This window comes from Choloepus didactylus, chromosome 1 (assembly GCF_015220235.1).
Source record: "Choloepus didactylus isolate mChoDid1 chromosome 1, mChoDid1.pri, whole genome shotgun sequence".
NCBI lineage: Eukaryota > Metazoa > Chordata > Mammalia > Pilosa > Megalonychidae > Choloepus > Choloepus didactylus.
The window spans coordinates 124,414,659-124,430,139 of record NC_051307.1 but is presented as its reverse complement, the minus strand read 5'-3'; the positions used below and the strand labels follow the sequence as shown (position 1 = coordinate 124,430,139).

General features: G+C 36.3%; 1 protein-coding gene across 7 annotated transcripts in view; it reads right to left on the bottom strand.

Moving 5' to 3' along the window:
• The window catches only part of MECOM (MDS1 and EVI1 complex locus), a 556,962-nt gene that overhangs the window by 272,381 nt on the left and 269,100 nt on the right, over positions 1–15,481 (bottom strand). For all 7 annotated transcript variants that reach the window (XM_037841185.1, XM_037841190.1, XM_037841158.1 and 4 more), the window contains exon 2: positions 6,694–7,031. In XM_037841185.1, coding sequence (XP_037697113.1) covers positions 6,694–7,031 — 338 coding nt within the window. The remainder of the gene's footprint in view (positions 1–6,693; positions 7,032–15,481) is intronic.

Below are 15,481 nucleotides of genomic sequence, written 5' to 3'. Positions count from 1 at the left end.
ACTTTCGCTTCAGCTACATCATGAAAGAGCAAAAGAGTTTACAGGGCAAACATTATTTATTTATTGGATTTGCCTATAGCTGAAGTACTAATTCATTTTTTAAAAAATCACTAATTTGGGCAGAATTATGTGTAAAGAGAAGCACTTCATCAAGATTATTGTATGATTCTAATGATGTAAATAAATATTGAGAACCTAAGATGCTATATTAATAATAATTTTTATTTATCTCTCAAATAAAATAGTGGACAATTCCCCTCAATTTCCCCATTTCTCCATACTCCTTACTATCATTATTGGAACAAATTCTCTCCACATTTTTACCTCCATCCAGGAAGCAAAGATGCTACACCAACTCTTTTACTCTTCTAAGATATTTCTGAATCAATTTCTTCCTATTACTCCCCACTGCTTCCTAAATCCTCAAGGGAAAAGCTTAGAGAACAGAATATTCTGATGCCTTGGATCTCAACTAAGTATTCTAGAATGAGGCGTGATAAAGAATCTGTGCTCCTGGATTGAACAAATCCTAAAACCAATTGACAAAACTATTAAAAGATCTTTCCTGAACATTTCTCTTGAACTCATGAGTTTTACTATTGATTTAGAGACTAAAGAGGGAAGCAATAATCATGCAAACACAGGAGTGAGAAAATAACAGAGACCCCTTTTAGTCCGTTTTGTGAGAAAGACTAGAAATTTGTCTGAGAGTTCTTAACTTGAAGAAAATCATCCAATATTCCTTTGAAACGTGAATGACTCACATGCAAATTCTAGTTGCTCTCTACGGCAGGCAAGGGTAAAACAAGACTCCCAATAGTTGGAGAACTTTAAAAAACAAAAAAAGATACAAGGCTTGCCCAATTCACTGACTATACTTTGGAGATCATTAAAAGAGCAATAAGGTGACTAGACTTTCTAGACTCCATCAAGACCTTTCATGGAAGAAAGTATAAGAAGAACAAATCCCAAGGTACCTACAGAGCATACGTGGGTGGGGAGTGGGGGTTTCTGAGCCCTTCACAAGAAAGAGTATCCCTTCTGAGTCTGAGCTCAGGTCAAAACTGGTGCTTTAAAAGCACAAATCCTCTTTTCTTTTCTCTCAATAAATAGAGATTTAATTTCTACTATGTATGCTCAGGGCACATGATGAATCAAATAGATTGCATCCTCTTTCTTGAATTCATTATATTCTGAGAGAATCTAAAACATCTCCTTGGACCCCAGGAGACAATCAAATTCAGGGTTCCATTAAGTAAATCTCACTTTTTCTCTTGGCATTTTCTCAATTCTTCATTACTCACAAAATAAAATTGAATATCCAAGCCATATTTACCTTCTTTTTAAAAATATTGCAAAGACTCAATAAATACTTTGCAATGTAGATTTATGGCAACATACATTTGTTATTATATTACATTTCTCTTTCTTAACAGCCCATTTAAGACATTCTTTGGATAACTGGTGGTCTTCCCCCACTGTTGGAATCCATTCGTTTAGAAATTATTAAGACAAAGTTTCTCATTCTTATTTATCTAGCTCTAAGAATATGTTGGCATTGCAGCTTGTGAAGCCTACTTGCTTTCCCATTAATGAACTAAGAGTTTTTCTCTGAAATCAATGCCAAACCAGGTAAAATTCATTTATGGCCCAATCAGACCTAGAGGAAAATAGGGAGAAATACAGCCATTCTAAGATACTGTTGCATATCTCTAGCCCTATTTTTTTCCTTGTTACCAAAAATATATATTGTTTGATTGCCAGCCTCCTGACTCTGACCACAGTTGTTAGATATCTTGAAAGTACAATGTTGTTATATTTTCAATGGATATTCATGTTTTGGTTAATACAGAGATTGTATGTTTCAACAGGTAAAACTCAACTGCAGAACCCAAAATCAAAATTACAAATGTGGGAACTATTTCTTCTAACATGATATAGGGAGACACACAGGCCTTGTAATATCACATTTCAGGATTACATTGCTAGAACATAATGTATTGTCAAAGCACTGCATCAAAATTATTTAATGAATTGCTGACTCCAGTAAAATCTCTTTCTTCAATTCTACATTTCCTTCCCATCTATTTAACAGAACAGAAGAAAAATTTACTGTCTGCTCATGTCATTATTTTCCTATGTCTGAATATGTGTATGAATATGGGGGGAGAAAAAGAAAAGCTAACTTCACACCTGGCATTCTAACTGACTAAACTAATTTAGAACAATTCTGCTGTATCATCAATGGACTCAAATCACCTTGCAGAGTTTTATGATGAGAAATGTTAATAAAGGTAGGCAAATAAAATGTGCAAAAGAACAATATTTCAAGGAAACAAAGCTTCATACTATTTTTCCAAGGATCTCTCAGACTATTAAAAAATCATGCCACCCCAATTGCTCTTTAACTTAATTAGACAACAGTCGGTGCAGCCTTTTCAAATAAATGCCGAGTCACATAATTGGACCATCCCAGCAATAATTGAACTTCTATGAAACAGAAGTGAGGGAAAGACTGATAATTTATAAAAATCAATAAATAAAATATAATAATTGGCCTTTGCCCCATCTAATGACCCTGTGCTAGATATGTATTTTACCCAAACTTTTGTTATTGCCATTGTTGTTAGTAACATTTATAGCACTTGCTCTGTGCTAAGCTATTAATAATGTTATACTTTATCCTCACAGCAAACTTTATTGGGTAGGTACAATTATTATCCCCATTTTACATATAAATAAACTAAGGGACAGGAAATTAAGGAAAATTTCCCAAATCACTCAACTGGCAAGAAGTCTCGCTCCAGATGCAGGCTCCTCACTGCTCTGCCACAAAGAAAACCCCATTCTAAACCAACCGAAGTTTTATTTCTATTATTCACTCAATCAGTAACTCTAAAGTTCTGACTCTAAGAAAAAGAGTTCCGCCACTAAGTACTTTCAGGTCCTAGAGATAATCAAATACTTCTCAAGTCTTGGAAGAACTTTTTATTCGTGTCAAGTCACAGGCATTGAGAGATGACAATCACTGCCAAACTCTAATATTACTTTAAAAGTTTATATTTAATAAATTAATTCTGGTTTGGGATAAAATCATACAAATGATGTCTTTTGTTATCTATGGCTTATTTTACCAGACAGTGTATTTGGATATACAACTCATACTTTTCAAAACATCCTATTTCTCTAAAATGCAAATTTAAGTGATTTTCTAAAAATGTCTTATTTTAGAAATATATTCAATATTTTTAAAAATATTTAAACAAGATTTAGAAAGAGGATGCATAATCATAATGTTATCATTGATCTTTCTCTTTTAAAATCTTTCTTTTGAGGATTCTATTATATTGCTTTACTTAATTTTTTTCCTGCTAATATTTTTCTATCTTTATTATTATTTTTATTTATAAACACTCTATGCCCATCAAGAAAATTTAAGCTTTACTTAATTTTAATTGTATACCAACCAATTATATATGATAGGTATTACTGACCCAATTGGTCAAATAAAAAAACAGGGACTGATCGAAGTTGAGTAGTTTCCCTAGAATCACACAGCTAGTGGCAGAAGTCTTGATTTTGTGTATCCATATTTAAGGTTCCATTTTTTTTCATGAACTTAGTTCAGCTCCTGCTCCTTGCCTCCTCTTTCAAGGAGACATAATACTATATTCATTCATTCACCATTTATGCATCATTCATTCTTTCACTGAACAATTATTCATTGAGCATCTGCTTGTTCCAGGTAATTCTCTGAACACTCAATAGCACCAGAGGCATAAACATTTAGGAAACACAATCAAGACACTGCACAAGAGGGATGTAGCTTGTGCAAGCTCTCAAGGACATCTTGCTCTTTTATGGAAGCTAGACAAATAATTTGAATGCTGAACAACATTTTAAGATTTTTTTGGTAAATGGATGCAGCTGATGTGACGATGGGACAAAAAGTAGGCGGTACTAAACTGTCACTAGAAAAGTCTGTCTGGTGTCTTGGAAGAAGTGAACTTGGAGAATGAATAGAAACTTGCTAAGAGGGGGAAGGAAAAGGAATTTCCCATGTAGGGATAAAGGTGTGTGCTAAGGACTGGGGACTTGATAGAATATGGCAACTGTAAATTGGACACAGTTGGTGTGGTAGAGAGTAGAGTCAAAGATCATGTTCACATTTTTTGGCTTGGACAACTGGGTAGATGGTCATGCAATTTATTAAAACAGGAAATGCACAAAGAGTGGGCTTTGCTGGGAGAAAAGAACAAGAGTAGTCTTGGAGATGCCAATGGTTTGTTCATTTTTGTATAGCCTGATTTTCTGTAGGGGAAACATTTAGTACAGAATCTGATGCATAGTAGGTACTCAATAATTGTTTGCTGGATCTGGATTTCTTCTGCCCAATGCTTATTTTTCTTGGACTGAAAGTTTTTTTCCCCTTAATTCATCATTTTAAAAAATGAAAGAGTAGCAAAGAGAAATTACACTAGTTAATCACAATTATTTATCTAACCAAACAGGAGGGGATCAGCTACAGTTGAGGGCAAGTATAACACGAGGACCATTAAAAATGAGCACTCAGGAGCATGGTGAGATGACTTTACTAAAGTGCCTTGTTGATGAGAGCTGGATTTTCTATTAACTAGGTTAAGATTAAAAAACAAAAAACTAAGAGTCAAGAAAGTAATGCTCCTCCGTGAGCGACAAGTTTGCTGAAATCATGAAAAACCACTTGCTCTTGTTCCATTCATAATACATCCAGATCAGATAATCCACACTCTCAAAAACAAGGGTGACCATTAAAATGATGAAGAAAACTACTGAATTGACCATTAACTGAATTCTTAAAGGAGGAGAGAGAGGAGTTAGAGATCTTTATCCAGAGTCAGGAACTATTTATAGAGGTACTTGAATTCCAAGCAATAAAACTACTCAGTATTGACATAATGAAAAGAACCATTTTACATTTCTCAAGGTAAGTATATGCCTGTGTATATGATGAAGGCATTTCAATCCAAAAAGAAAAAAAATAATTATTATTTTTAAATTTCCTCTAAAGGCAGAATTTTCCCCAGGTTCATCCTCAAATCCAGAGGTATCCTGTTAAAAAAGGTACAGATCTGCATTTACTAACCGTGTAATTGCAAACTGATTTTGTTATTAAGGTTTGGTTTATTCCAAGCCGTCTGGATAATCTCAAGAAGTACTGCACCTGTTGTTCAACTCTAAAGATTTTGTAATAAAAGTTTAATGAGTTACTTATTATTACAATGTTTATAGCCATTATTTAAAGGTGAACAATAATGACGTAAAGTAGTACGCATTTGGTTTAAAACTCATTCAACTCACATATCAGTTAATGCTACAGTGATTTTTTTTTACAAAATCTCTCATCAATTCACATGTCTAAAGCCAGTGTAGCTAAACCACAACTTTAGTCAGCCTGTGGCTAAGAACAAAACTAAGGAAAGATCATGACTCGTAATCATGTCAAATCCAGATCTTAACTTGTGGTATTTCAGAATTTTAACAAAGGTTGTTTACATGACAGCATTTGAGCAGATTTCACAAGGGGACACAAATAAAGAAAGGAGACAAAAGGTTGAAATTAGGTTCTGAAGGCACTGCATATTTATTTCTATTTAAAAGCTAACCAGATATTCTATTAATGATCATAAATATTAAGGAAACATACCAAAATAAATCTAGTTTATCTGATTTTTGTCTAACTGAAATACTATGAAACCAAAGGTTGGTCACATCTCCAAAGAAACACTTTCTTATCATGTAGAAATTGTCTGCAAGTGTTTCATGCCTATTTCCCATAGACCAGATTTTCCAGAAATTATGAAGTTATGCTTTAACCACAAAAGTTTCAAATTACAAAAATAAAAGGGAAAGATATATATCTACAGGATCTGGACAAAAACGATAGACTCAGAAGAATGACCTAGTTACTTGCCCTTATTGAAATAAAATTTAGATTTTATACTCAGGCCATACCTTCTCATTTTTCAGATAATCCCAAATGGGTTCTGTGAAAACTGTAGCTTGAACCAAGACTGATTTTCATAATCTCTTTATGCTGTATTTTTTTAGTCTGAATTACTCATTAAAACAACTTGAATATAAGAATTGCCACAGAATTCAGTACAATGTTCAAATTCTAGAAGCATGCAGAATCAAAGCAGATTACCACAGGAGATGCAAAATATATTATTAGAAGAACACAGAGAAAAATGAACGTGTATAACAAAAATAAACCCATATTAACTCATAGCCACAAAATGGTGAAAACATTTTTTCCTCTAATCTTCCAAGCGACTCCCCTAAGAGAAAAATACAATAAATGTCACATGATGACATTTTTTGCTTATTCCACATGATATGTATGGATGGCCACATCCAATGTTTCCAAATGCTAGCTATAAAAACTGTATCTACTTCCTTTAGTATTTTTTTCAAGCTGATACTGTTCTTTGGCCACTTATCAGGTTGGGTTTCCTCTTCTCACATGATATCTTTAAGCAATATTCTGTTTCTAACAAAAAGTAAGACTATAAGGGTGGTTTATTCCAAAAGATCTATTGAAGACAGGTTGCAACAAATGAAATTTGCTTATTTTATGGCCATTTAAACAATTACTTTCTTCTTTACATAAGGGAATAAATATAAATGTGTTAGCTCAAATTATGCTCTTACCTCCCATCCATAATTGGGATCTTTCAAGTGTGATCTCTGCTCTCCCACATAAGGCCCAAACTTTTCACCTGCTTCAATCTTCCTTTTGGTCCATATTCCTAGTCCTGCTCCAGGCATATTTGACTCTCGAAGTTCAAATTCAGCAGGAATGGGGATATCATCAGGGATGTAGATAGGGACTTTGTAAGGAGAGCCCTCTTTTGGAGTAAATGCTTCACTGGACGTGGCTGGAGAGCATGGCTCTTGAACATTGAGGGAGGGAGTGCTGGCTATTCCATCTGCATCTGGCATTTCTTCCAGAGGAATTTCAGGGTAGCTACCATATACACACTCATTACCTGTGAATAAATAAGAACTTCGTGAATCCCTGCTAATATAGAGGAGACAAAATTCCACAGCTCAGGAGTCACCCTATAATGTTGTTACTCTTTGAAGGATAAATAGGGAAGACCATTGTTAAAATGTGACTGCATTAAAATCTCTATTATTCACAGTGGGGGGTGGGTGGAGGTGGGGAACTATCACCTCTGTGGTTTGTCTGAGGTGAATTTATAACTCAAATGAGCTAATCCTCAACTGGCAATACTCTCATGGGTCGGCTCAATCTATTATCTAGCTGGAATAATCAGTCATTATTGGTCTGAATTATGTAGATCTAAGAAGTAAATGTTTGTACCTGTGAACCACCACCCCCCACACACAAAAAAAAAACATCCCAAATTGGGAGCTGATAGAACTATAAAATTTATTGGAGAGTTGTATCATGTGATAGCATCATGGAATAAATTGCAGAAGAGTCGTCAGATTCCAAAGGCTGCTATGTGCAACAAGGCTTAAATTTGTGTGGCAAGATTATTGGAATATTAATTGGCATTCTTTCTCCATTTTTTCTTTCCCATTTCAAACACATAGCTAAGCCCTTGGTGTTCCTTTGCCTAGGTAACTTAGGAAGAACAGAAAATTTAAATTAACTTGAAGCTAATGATCCTTCTGGACATTTGTAAAAGCAAAAATCATTGAAAAAACTAGGTAGGTGTTCCAGAGGTGAAAGGAACAGGAGATGTGCCTTGGGGTGCATCAAAAAGAAATAGTGATCAGAGGACCTCTGCATGGAGCAGTGCCCTGGGGACATGGCAAGAGATGGCAGGATGTAGTCACTAGGAGGCTGACACAGGGGCTTGAAGGTCTCCCCAAAGCAGCATAGCCACCCACCACACCTGAAGCAAGGGGGTGTACCATGTCAGACCTCAGGACCTTGTGCAACTTCATGGGCGGGTGGGGGGGGGTGGGTTCCAATAATGACTGAACTTGAATTTCCCACCAGCTCAAGGAGATTTCAGTTGTCTTAAAGCAAATAAACATAATGTTTCTGGTCAACTAGGTTGATGGACTGAGAGTCATACCTGATTCATTTAATCATAGAATGTCAAGAGGAAAATTAAGAAAAGTGGGTTAACATTACAAGGAGACAGATTTCAGCTCCAACTGAGGAAGTGCTTTCAAACAATCAGTGCTATCCAAAAGTGGAATGGGTTGCCTCCAGTTCCCATCACAGGGGTTCAAACATAGCCTGGACAGCCATGAATCAGAGGTGGTTTCGAAGAATGTTAGATTCAGGTTGGTGACTAGGCTAGATGACTTTAAGGTCCTACCAACCCTGAAGTTCTATAAAATATTAAAGTTTTACAAGATAGTTTATTGGGCTACAGGGTAGAACACCTAAGTTCTACCTCCAATTCCTTTCCTGGTGAATTGTAGAAATTAATTAACTATAATAGCCTCTAACAATGGTCCATCCAGTATTGCCTCCTAAAGTTTTGTGATGTGCAAAGAGACAGTACATGCAAAAGTTACTTTCTAATGAGGTGCATGGTTCTTGATTTAAAGTAACCTTAGAACTGAACTCCAAGTCCCAATCTTTGCAGACCTATGAGACATCACCCCTTGCATGCTCTCAACATACAAGCTCATTACCACTTCAAGTTCAGCATATGCAAAATTTTGTGCATCATCATCTGACCTCAAGCCAATTCTCAGGCCCACTTCCCTATTTCCATTAAAGATATTATCTTTCCCGTAATTATCCATATTCAAGGCTTTAAAATACAGGTGGACATCTTCTCTCCTCTACTTTCCAATCTATACAGTCGTTAGATGTTGCCTATTTTCTTGCAAGATTTTTATCTTCATGCCATTCCTTCGATCCACATGGCCCTTTTCTCATTCCTGAAGTTTATAATTGTCCTCTAAACAGATCACCATACCTCCAGCTTCTTTCTGTTATCCCTCAACACTGAGCCTGTACCATACTGCTGGATTTATCTCCCTGGCACACCTTTTTCCCCCTAATAGCCTCCAATAACTCCCAGTGTCCTCAGGTAAAATCTAAACCTCTCAGTCTTGGAATAAAATCTCTCTTGCTTTGAAAGCATACTCCCTTTCTATCTGATTCTCAACACCATTCAATAGGAGCCCCCAGACCAGAATATGCTTACCCCTGTCCTCTGAGCTGTGTTTCCTCTGTAGTCCCTTCTTGCTTGGCTACCCCAGCCCTGCTCCTCTGCCCACCCAACTTCTAGCTATCTTTCCGAGTCAAATCCCAATTCGGCCACAAGACCTTCGATGCTTGTCACATTTTAACACGAGTGTCCCAGTTCCTTTAATTCTTGCTCCACTTCCCTCTCTGCCTGGCAATTACATACTGCCATGCATGGCTGCTCAGTGTTTAGTATGTATGATTCTTTTATTCCCAACAAGGTTGTAGGCCCTAGAAGGAGAGAAGTCAGAACTCAGACTTCTTGAGAATTCTCCAAGTGATCTGCATATAGGTGCTTAATGAATATTTGTGTTAAATAGATAAATCGAACTAATATATAATGTTATTGAACTATTAAGCCAAATAAATACTTTTCTAACAAATATAGGAAACTATTTTGATCCTATAAAATACCTTTAAACCATTTCAGGAATGGGACACATCAGATTACAAACTTTTCTCCAAACCAAACCTCATGAGAAACAATTTCAATAATGCCCCAAAGCAATATTATCAAAGAAATACACTTCAGGGTCCAAATACCCTTGATCAAATCCATCTGATTGTATCCTTCCAACCTAGGAGTCAAAAGTTTGCTGACGCTCTCGGTACCACTAAGAACATATAAAAACATCTCTCTAGAATTATAACACTCAAGACCAAGGTTACTTTACAGATTCTTAAAGGGATTTATCACCCACTGTGAAGATCTTGTTTTTCTCGAGAATTGCTGCAAGTTGGATGGCATTGTATAACCTATAGACATGTCCATTTAAGTAATAGGAAACAAAAAGGCCTTCAGTCATTAACTATTAAAGGTCAGTAAAATTTCCCCCATTGCCTCAAAGGGTTAAATCAGTCATAGAGTCACTTCCATCAAAGTGATCTCAAACCTAAAGAAAAAGGATAGGGAAAACCCATCTGTGCCCCCCTAGTAGCATAGCTGACCCCATGACCTCTGAGTTACCCGCAAATTCTCCCAATGCAGAATTTAAACAAGTGCATTCAGATTTCAATTCTTGTGGAGACGAAATACATGTGTGCCCAGGCTGCTGCACAGAAGAATTTGAATGTAAAGTCTGAATGCAAATCTGCCTACAATGGCAAAAAAAAATTTCTAATTAAACCAAAAGAACACCATATATAGGTCAAGTAAATCCAGGAGGGTCCTATTCATCTACCTGCAGGCATATGATGTATATGCAAACCCAGGCCATTTGTTTTTAAGCCATAATTAATCTAGTATCATCTGAATTAAATATAAGAATGGCTATGGTGACAAAAAATGGAAATATAAAACTGCTGAATTTTTCGTATCAAAACATGCAACAATATTTCATTGTAATCTAGCATTATGAAGTTTTCAACAGCAAATGCAGTTTATCACACTGCATTGAATATTTGCATAAACCAAAGTAAACTAATGCCTCCATGTGCATTACTCAAGAACTATCCAAAAAGCTGTTAAAACATTCCATCTAAATGACAAACTACCTCAATTATCATATCTCCATTAAATCTCAGTTATTGGGGGAAAAAATGGTAGATCTTTTCCCTCAGCTATAACTATAGGTAATTAAAGCATTGCTCAGATATCACACTGACAGATCGGGCACATTTACAATAGATAAGTATCAGGTAAGAAATACTATATACATCAGTGGCCCCATAAAGATAAATAACCCTTGTAACTTCTTGGAGCTGAGCTGCCTGCTACCATAATTTGCTTCATGCATCCTTTAGACATGTCATTACCTGAGCAAAGACTGAAGACAAGCTTATTGTGGCATTTGAGGCAAATGACTTGGGAAATGCTCTTGGAAATCAACCGCTTAATTCAAATTTTAAGTGTTCCAATATCCCTAGAGACCAGCAGAAGCCCACACTTCAATTAGGTCATGTTTATTTCTATGAGTCTTCGAATAACTAGCATAGGTTTCCATTTGAGGAGACTTCCACCTCAAAAACATGTCAGAATCTGCAAAGAGGAAATTGCAGAAATAATGCCAGTAATAATAACTTCCATGCATACATCTATATTTTCTCATTTTGAACGTCACAACAATCCAGTGAGAAAAACATGGTGAGAAGAATGATCTTTCCATTTTGCAAAAGTGGAAAGTGGGAGGGATGCTAAGTAGCACATCCAAAGACAGCTGAGACTAGAAACCAGAGTTCAAGTCCAGTCCTCCCTTTAACTCTTCGTCAACTTGATTTTGTTTGTTTTTTTTTAAAGATACTTTTTTAATGGTCTTTTCTTCCCTCAAAACAAAAAATTGTGTCCCTACTATGTGAATAGTTTGCTTTCCGGCTTTTTCACTTGATATTTCGTTGTGAACATTTTCTTATGTTTTTAATATTTTCTGAAACTACATTTAATTGCTGCATAATATTCCATTACATGAGTACACAAATGGGCTATTTCTATAGAGTTTATGTTGTTTATAATTTTCTGACACCATAAATATCATTGAAATGAACCTTCTTAAATATATTTATAATTGTTCCTCTCAATTTCCTTAGGTTAGATTCCTGTAAGTGTAGTGGGTATTGATGGATTACTTTTCAGAAAGCATATACTCTTTCTGAATTTATACTCCTACCAACCATGCTGACATTTATTATAATGACTTACTTTTAATCTTTATTTGTATAATGAGAATGATTATATATGTATTATTGCTTTAACTCATCTCAATAATTACTGAGACTAATTTTTTTGCCATTCATATGTCTTCTGCAAATTAATTTTGTCCATTTTTAATTGGGCTTTTATTGTGTCTTATTAATGATAAAGAAATTAATCCTTGATATAGTCTTTGCTAATTTTTCCTAGTAGGTCATTTAGTATGTAGATTTTTTAATGAAGCTTTTGTAGTATACAAAATTTAACTCTTATGGAAGTAAGTCTAATTTTTCCTTTGTGATTTTTTTAGATTTTCCTTAGAAAATCCTTGCCCTTTTTGAGAAAAAGAAAGAGATTCTCTTATATTTTCTCTGAGTTTCTACCAACCTTGGATTACCAATGATTTACTGCTGAATGAAAAGCAGAGAAAAATGATTTCATTTATCTGAGCCCCTGTGAACGGCAGGCTAGAAAAAAAATGCCATTGCACTCGTAATTCTTTGGTTCCTATTTGCAAGGCTGGCCTAAAATGCCTTCTCTTTTTGTGGGTTTTATGTAACTCACCATTTGTTTCTTTTGGCCTCTTTGGCTATTTTAACTGCAAATCTTCTGGGCAGATGCCATTCAAAATCCTGAGTTTTACCGTTAATAGCAGTCAGTACATATCATAATACTTATCATTCAGCATTATCATTAGTGATAGTAACATAAATAATTCTCTACTCTTAACATTAGCTCATTGATAGAAAATATTCAGCAACTCAGTAGTTTAATATTAATATTAAAAGCATAAATATATAGTTTGACTAAAATAAAGCTGATTTCTCTAAACATTAAACAAGAAATCAGCTATTTATACTCAGCTGTACACACAAATACATAAACTACTCACATTCATGTACATTTGCAATGTGCATGTGTGTGTGTCTGGGTGTAATAGCTCACTAATCTTAAAAATAAGCTGAGACAGAAACATGATTTGAGACTCAGGCAGACTGGTTGAGATCATAACTACATGAAACAACTGCCAAAAGGAGACCAACGAGGGAATTGAACAGATTAGGTAACTCAGAAATTTAGACGTTTCCCCCCATTATGTTCCTCATTGCAGTTTTGTAATAAAAACACGAGCAAACTTCAAAGGAAGCTCTGTAGTAAAGGTTAATTGCCACTAAAGAAGAGGGTGGACCCAAGAGCCAGTACTTTGTGCCCAACTTGCAAGCAGACAGGAAGGATTACACGTGGCTGAGAGCAGAGGATGCGTGCCCGGCTCTAGGAGGAGAGGAGACTCTGCCAAACCTCAAAGCCCCACCAGGCACCTCCCGGTAGGACGTGAGCACATGAACACGAGTCCATGAGTCCATGCCTCCTGACGGTGGGGCAGGGAAGGGAGGGGGAAGACATCAATTTCCTTCGAAAATTAAAACCGGACAGGCTCTTCTTCCCTTGTTAGGACAATTCCAAAGTGGTGACAGCAGCATGTTTGTGAGAAAGCAGAGGACTTCAGGAGCCAGCTCTTTTGCACCAGCAACAGGGCCAATAAACACGTGCTGGGCTTGGGGAAAAGGGTGGAGCCCAAGTAATGCCAGATGCACAAACAGAACAAAGAAGGAGGCTATGAATTGGCCAGCAAAAGATTCTGTGAGAATGGCCCCAAGATAATGAAATCTAAGATCCCAATGAAAGGAAGAAAGGAAACTAATAAAAGTAAGGAAAATGAATTTCCAGAATACTGACTTAATAAGCTGTGAAGGACTGTACTAACAGCACAGAGTACAGGTTTAGAAAACAGGGGCATCTAATAGAAGGAAATGCTGCTGATGAACATAGATTTCTAGAAAAAAAACAGACTTAAGTAGCATCTTTGACACTGGACTGCATTTGTAGAACCCATGTCTCTAGAGACCTTTTGTGTATGTGTGTGAAATGATCTATCACCATTGCCTGGACATGGAATTTTTTAAATGACCTTTTAAGCTTCCTTGCACCTATCGTATTTGCTACTTCCCTGTTCCAGGCCATTCCATCTCTTCCTTGTGGAACTTTTGTAGCCAGTGTTCCTAAATATATTTTATTCAATAGGCTGTCAAAAAGAACCTCCCCCCCCCACTGCCCCCCGCCCAAAAAAAAAAAAAAAATGTGGAAGAGAGTTAGGAAGCAGGGTAGCAAAGGAGATGGAAAAAAAAAAAAAAAACCACCACATGAATTAAAACTAGGGGACTAAATCAACGAGCAAACATTTATTTTCTCATAGTATTGTGGTATACCTCTTGCTTGTCCTGTGGCTTTTAAATCTGGCTGAGAGTTTCTCCACTCTCCTAGGAATTTCCCAGACATTTCACTTAGCAACTGTGTTAAAACTGGTAGCTCTAAGCTATTATGAATTGGATTCGGCCACTTCCAAAGTTCCTTTTCAGAGACAGAACTGAGATTTTTTTTTTAAATGGTTATGGAAAGACATTGTTAGAAAATTTATAATTCAGGTACCAGAAAAGTCCTTTGGTATCTAGTTACAGAAGCTCAAATGGCTAAAATAAAGCTAAAGCTATGTGAGTACTATTCCAAGAGAAAACACGACCTGGTTAATATTTGGCTTGTTCTGTTGTTAGGAAGCCACGATCACCAATACTCACTGGAATGACCAAGTAAGTACAGACTTATCACATATCAGATATTGTTTCTTTTACATTATAACTATGTGCCTCGGCTTTCTTTTAGCAATACAAATTTTTTAAAGAGACTTTTGGCAACCTTTGACCTGATGGCTTTTCTCTTAAGCTTTTTCTATCCCCAAATGATTTTCCTTCAGATTCATTTAGAGCAAAGTAGAAAGGCCCTGACTTTATTTCGCAGCAGACTGGGTGGTTACTCCTTAGGCAGTCTGAAATGGCCAGAGTACAGCCTTTCAGTATTCAAGCCATATCTACAGTAATTATTTGCCAGCATATCTAAAAGAAGGCAGGCATTTCCTGTTGCACACAAATGGGACACTCTTATCTAAATTACTGTTTAAACAGGTATTTAAGAAAAGACTATCACAGGCAGGAATTTACTGATGACGGAATACATTAGTTTAGGGCTGGACACATTAGTCCACGAGTAAGCATTGTCAGAAAAGGAAGCATATCAGCATCAGGAAGGTATAGAGAATATTTTACAACTCCCATATGGGTCAAGATGGAGGGCCATAAAGTATGCCATTTGCATTTGGGAAAAGCAGGAGATCTGGATTTGGCAATTTGCTACTTACTTCTGGAATAAGCTTGAGAGCCATAGCTTGAGAGTTGCCATTTTTTTGGGGGGGTCCCTGTTTCCCTATCCATACTATAAACATTTGAACAAGTTCATCCCCTGCTCCAATCTGCTCTAACAATCTCCACTTCTACATAATGAAAACCAAAGCTGGTCAATCTTTGGTGTAACCAAACCTTATAAAATATATTTCCTAGAAAGACACTTTGAGAATTGGTTTGGTTTCTCCCAACATGTAACCTAGGAGAGACTGTACTCTGGCTCCCAAACCTTGTTCCAACCAGTTAAACTGGAATTTATTCCCAGTAGAGGCTTATAAAACTGGGCTGTTATTCTCACATTAAGTAGACTGCCCTCTGGTGAGGACTGTGGTT